The sequence below is a fragment of the Microcaecilia unicolor genome, chromosome 2 (genome assembly GCF_901765095.1).
Source record: "Microcaecilia unicolor chromosome 2, aMicUni1.1, whole genome shotgun sequence".
NCBI lineage: Eukaryota > Metazoa > Chordata > Amphibia > Gymnophiona > Siphonopidae > Microcaecilia > Microcaecilia unicolor.
This window is the reverse complement of record NC_044032.1, coordinates 405,947,699-405,953,913: the sequence shown is the minus strand read 5'-3', so window position 1 is coordinate 405,953,913 and position 6,215 is coordinate 405,947,699. Positions and strand designations below refer to the sequence as shown.

Genomic DNA, 6,215 nt, shown 5'->3' with positions numbered 1-6,215 from the left:
CGTGCCATTTGTAGAATAGCGCTTAGCGTTATTTTATCAGAATTGATTTTTAGGCACCATTTATAAAATTTATTCCTAAGTGTAAAGTTGGGTGCCCAACTTTATAGAATTAGAGGGTAGTTGTATATGAATTAATTTTATATTTTACACAGCCTTGATTCGTTTGGTAGATATAGGTAATCACATTTTAATGAATGACTAGATGAATATATCTATCCATCCCCAGGGAAAATTCACAGACTAATGTCACATGTCTTAAGTGTTTATTAATAGGTAAAAGTTAAAGAATTTAGACAACGTAAAAATATAAATTGTATATTCCATTTTTTCTTTATTACGTTGTTACTTCCCAGTCTTGGCAAAAAATGCAGTATGGTCATCATTTTTCTTTGATGCAGTACATTTGAAATGACTTTTGAGCTGGGATTAGATACATTCATTGAATATGTAAAGCAAATCCATTTGCCACTTTAAATTAAATCACTGGATAAAAATGAGAAATGAGAACTGTTTTATACAGTTTGCCAAACAAAGGCTAAGCCCATGCTCAAATTTCTTCAGTGAGGCAGTATTTTCTTTGTTCATGAAAAAAAATATATATTTTTTTCTACTAACAATAAAATTAGACAGTAAACAGAATATATTACAGTATGTAGAAACCATATTGGTTTTATAAAACATTTGATGTCAGATATTACTCTATTGTTTGTTAATGGTTATTTCTACAGTTTATCTATTGCACCCATCATCTTCATCATCACTGTTTCCACTGCAGCTCACACTACTGGTAGGCTGGTTACTACTTGGTTCACTATTTTCATTACTGTCACCATTGGACTCATTAGAGTTGCTGTTGTCATCATCTGTGGTAGGATCATTTACACTGGGGGAACTGCATGCTTCACTAGATTGGCTAGAATCACTTGAGCTAGTACAACTGGAATCACTTGAGTCACTGGAACTATCAGAATCACTTGAATCTTTTGAATCACTTGAGCTATTGGAGTCACTAGAGTCTTTTGAGTCACTGGAGCTATTGGAATCACTAGAATCTTTTGAGTCACTTGAACTATTGGAGTCACTGGAATCTTTTGAGTCACTTGAGCTATTGGAGTCACTGGAATCTTTTGAGTCACTGGAACTATTTGAATTACTAGAATCTTTTGAGTCACTGGAGCTATTGGAGTCACTGGAATCTTTTGAGTCACTAGAACTATTAGACTCACTGGAATCTTTTGAGTCACTGGAACTATTGGAGTCACTGGAATCCTTTGAGTCACTAGAACTATTAGACTCACTGGAATCTTTTGAGTCACTGGAACTATTGGAGTCACTGGAACTATTGGAATCACTGGAACTATTGGAATCACTAGAATCTTTCGAGTCACTGGAATCTTTTGAGTCACTAGAACTATTAGATTCACTGGAATCTTTTGAGTCACTGGAACTATTGGAGTCACTGGAACTATTGGACTCACTAGAATCTTTCGAGTCACTAGAACTATTGGAGTCACTGGAATCTTTTGAGTCACTAGAACTATTAGACTCACTGGAATCTTTTGAGTCACTGGAACTATTGGACTCACTAGAATCTTTCGAGTCACTGGAACTATTGGAGTCACTGGAATCTTTTGAGTCACTAGAACTATTAGACTCACTGGAATCTTTTGAGTCACTGGAACTATTGGACTCACTAGAATCTTTTGAGTCACTAGAACTATTGGAGTCACTGGAATCTTTTGAGTCACTGGAGCTATTGGAGTCACTGGAATCTTTTGAGTCACTAGAAGTATTAGACTCACTGGAATCTTTTGAGTCACTGGAACTATTGGAATCACTAGAATCTTTTGAGTCACTGGAGCTATTGGAGTCACTGGAATCTTTTGAGTCACTAGAACTATTGGAGTCACTGGAATCTTTTGAGTCACTAGAACTATTGGAATCGCTAGAATCTTTTGAGTCACTGGAACTATTGGAGTCACTGGAATCTTTTGAGTCACTGGAACTATTAGAATCACTAGAATCTTTTGAGTCACTGGAGCTATTGGAGTCACTGGAATCTTTTGACTGACTAGAGCTATTGGAGTCACTGGAGCTCTTAGAATTACTGGAGTCACTGCTGTCACCTGCAGTGTTTGGATCATCACCTTGCATGTTCTCATCATTAAAATGATAGCTATCAAAATTTATGTGACCTTCATATACATTGTCTATATTAACAGGACTGTATTCCATAGTGCTTTTGAAAGCCTCTGTGTCTGAAATGTCAGTTCCTTTTTCTGTGAACACCCCAGTAGAACCATACTCATTACCCCTCTCTTCCAAATAGGCAAGGTGGATCTGCTCAGGCATACTGTTTTTGTTTATCATAACTATAGGATGTCTAGTAGCGGCATTCCTTGTTTCAATCTTAGTATTTTGGTCAGAAGTAGGTGTTGGGTGGATCTGATTAATATTAATTATATTTAGTCTATTTTCTCTAATTTCAACATCTTCTTTAAATCCATCCCCAGTTGTTTGTTCCCTTGAGACTATGTGATAACTCTTTCCTTGAAGAGGATGATATGCGGATTTATCATCTGGCAAGGCTTTTTGATTGATGTTTAAATTGATCAAGGCAGTCATTTGTGTGTCGTTGGTATTATTGTGCCTAGATTCATGTTTTTTATTTTGCTTAGCTCTGTGGCCATGTTGCTTTATGTTATTTTTCTGAACTCTACTTTTCTGCATCTTTATCTTTCTGCTGTTTTCACTCTGTTGATGGTTAGTAGTATTCTGGGTTATTTGGATGTTAGCATTAGTCAAATTTTCTCCTTTGGCATTAGTGGTATTGATAACCACACTGTCCATACGAACAGATGCAGTATAAAAGCTGTCACTTTCCTCTCCTTCTTTGTGGTCCTTTCCATGTTCTCTGTTCCTTTTGTCAAGTCCATTGTTGCTTTCTGCATTCATGTCTGGAATTCCTTTAGCACTGCTGTTGGGATGATCATCAGCAAACCCTTTTTCCAGTTCTCTTGGTACATGCTCTTCATTCCTTTTGATCTGTGTCAAGATAACAAAATATCTAATTACCATAGTAACATAGTAGATGACGGCAGAAAAAGACCTGCACGGTCCATCCAGTCTGCCCAACAAGATAAACTCATATGTGCTACTTTTTGTGTATACCCTACTTTGATTTTTACCTGTCCTCTTCAGGGCACAGACCGTATAAGTCTGCCCAGCACTATCCCCGCCTCCCAACCACCAGCCCCGCCTCCCACCACCGGCTCTGGCACAGACCGTATAAGTCTGCCCAGCACTATCCCTGCCTCCCAACCACCAGTCCCGCCTCCCACCACCGGCCCTGGCACAGACCGTATAAGTCTGCCCAGCACTATCCCCACCTCCCAACCACCAGCCCCGCCTCCTGATCTCGACTAAGCTCCTGAGGATCCATTCCTTCTGCACAGGATTCCTTTATGCTTATCCCACGCATATTTGAATTCCGTTACCGTTTTCATTTCCACCACCTCCCACGGGAGGGCATTCCAAGCATCCACCACTCTCTCTCTGTGAAAAAATACTTCCTGACATTTTTCTTGAGTCTGCCCCCCTTCAATCTCATTTCATGTCCTCTTGTTCTACTGCCTTCACATCTCCGGAAAAGGTTAGTTTGCGGATTAATACCTTTCAAATATTTGAACGTCTGTATCATATCACCCCTGTTTCTCCTTTCCTCCAGAGTATACATGTTTAGGTCTGCAAGTCTCTCCTCATACGTCTTGTAACGCAAATCCCATACCATTCTCGTAGCTTTTCTTTGCACCGCTTCAATTCTTTTTACATCCTTTGCAAGATACGGCCTCCAAAACTGAACACATTACTCCAGGTGAGGCCTCACCAACGACTTATACAGGGGCATCAACACCCCCTTTCTTCTGCTGGTCACACCTCTCTCTATACAGCCTAACAACCTTCTAGCTATGGCCACCGCCTTGTCACACTGTTTTGTCACCTTCAAATCCTCAGATACTATCACCCCAAGATCCCTCTCCCCGTCCGTACCTATCAGACTCTCACCGCCTAACACATACGTCTCCCGTGGATTTCTATTCCCTAAGTGCATCACTTTGCATTTCTTCGCATTGAATTTTAATTGCCAAACCTTAGACCATTCTTCTAGCTTCCTCAGATCCTTTTTCATGTTTTCCACTCCCTCCCGGGTGTCCACTCTGTTACAGATCTTAGTATCATCCGCAAATAGGCAAACTTTACCTTCTAACCCTTCGGCAATGTCACTCACAAATATATTGAACAGAATCGTCCCCAGCACCGATACCAAGTTGTCCTATTTAGATAGAGTGCAACAAAAACCATCTGATTATGATTTGCTAGTTCACATTGATGGTAAAGATAGATGATCTCAACAAATTTATGAACTGAACTAAAATTGTTTCAGCAGGTCAGTTCCATGCTTGTGATACTCTCTACAATCCCATCCATGACCCCTTCAATAGGAACAAGTTCCTCTTAGAAATCTATATACCGTAAAAATATGCTGCTTCAGGATCAGGGGTGCCCTGTGTGAATGATTATTATACTGTACAATTTTGCAGAAGCAGTGGCTGGTGTTGAAAATCATGACGTATGGGTCCTGTGAGCCAGAATGTACTCCTAGAATCCACAGTTTCACTGCTTCCCACACAAGTTTCTTTATTGGATAAGCAGTCTGTGCTTGAGGAGGACCTGTGAGGGTACAATGGCTCAAAAGTCTCAAGACCTGCCAATAACATCACCTTTGTCAGACAGGAAGAAGAGGGAGGAGTGTTGGAGGGAGAGGGGAGAGTGGTGATCTACAGAGAGTGGAACCAGGCTGCTGCAATCAATTTTAAAACTAGAAATTGGGGGAAGGTCAACAGTCACACAAAAGTGCATAGTTCGGAATAAGGTATCTTTAAAATATATCACCAAAATGGGTAAGATAGGGCATCCTGATAGCGAGGTTGCAGTAGAGACCATAGTAGACCTAGGTGTCTTTAAATAAAGAGCAGACAGATTTTCAAGATTGCAAATTATCACTGTCACCTACTGAGCAAGTTGTAAATAGGAACAACAAACATTATTTCAGTTGGTGTCCCCCAGGTTTCTGTCCTTGGACCCCTCCTTTTCTCCATCTATACCTCTTCTCTTGGTACCCTAATTTCATCCCATGGCTTTCAATACCATCTTTATGCAGATGACTCTCAGATCTACATCTCCACCCCTGAAATCTCAACTGTAATCCAGGACAAAATTTCATCCTGCTTGTCTGACATTGCTGCTTGGATGTCTCTTCGCCATCTGAAGCAAAACACGACTAAAACTGAACTTCTCATTTTTCCCCCTAAACCCACCTCCCCTCTTCCCCCATTCTCTATCTCTGTTAATGGCTCTCACATCCTCCCTGTCTCCTCGGCTCGTAACATCTTTGATTCCTCTCTCCTCTTCTCTGCGCATATTCAACAGATTGCCAAAACCTGTCGTTTCTTTATCGACAACATTAGCAAAATTCGCCCCTTCTTTTCTGAATACTCTACCAGAACCCTGATTCAAACCCTTGTCACCTCTTGCTTGGTTTATTGCAATTTGCTTCTCACTGGTCTTCCACTCAGCCATCTCTCTCCTCTCCAGTCTGTCCAAGATTCTGCAGCACGACTTATTTTCCGCCAAAATCGTTATACCCACACTAGCCCACTCCTCAAGTCACTTCACTGGCTCCCTGTCCGCTTCTGCATACAGTTCCAAACTTCTCTTACTGACCTTTAAATGCATCCATTCTGCAGCCCCCCATTACCTCTTCACTCTCATCTCTCCCTACATTCTGCCCCGTGAACTCCGCTCACTGGACAAATCTCTCTTGTCGTCCCCCTTCTCCTCCATTCGTTCCTTTACCCTCGTGGCACCTTATGCCTGGAAAAGACTTTCTGAGCCTGTACGGCTAGCTCCATATCTACCTGTTTTCAAATCTATGCTGAAAACCCACCTTTTCACCACTGCTTTTGGCTCCTAGCTACTATTCAAATGCCCTCCCCTTGTTCCTTCTTACCCAGTACTTCTCTCACCCTTAATTGTCTTGTCTGTCTGTATTTTTAGATTGTAAGCTCTGTTGAGCAGGGACTGTCTCTCTGTTTCAGGTGTTCAGTGCTGCTTGCGTCTGGTAGTGCTATACAAATGCTAATAATAATAATATT

At 40.9% G+C, this 6,215-nt stretch overlaps 1 protein-coding gene across 1 annotated transcript; it reads right to left on the bottom strand.

Annotated features, from left to right (window-relative positions):
- Positions 1 to 729: 729 nt before the first annotated feature.
- DSPP (dentin sialophosphoprotein) lies at positions 730 to 3,078 on the bottom strand. Its single transcript, XM_030192147.1, has one exon. It carries the CDS (start codon positions 3,076 to 3,078, stop codon positions 730 to 732), a length of 2,349 nt encoding a protein of 782 aa, XP_030048007.1.
- Positions 3,079 to 6,215: the final 3,137 nt, after the last annotated feature.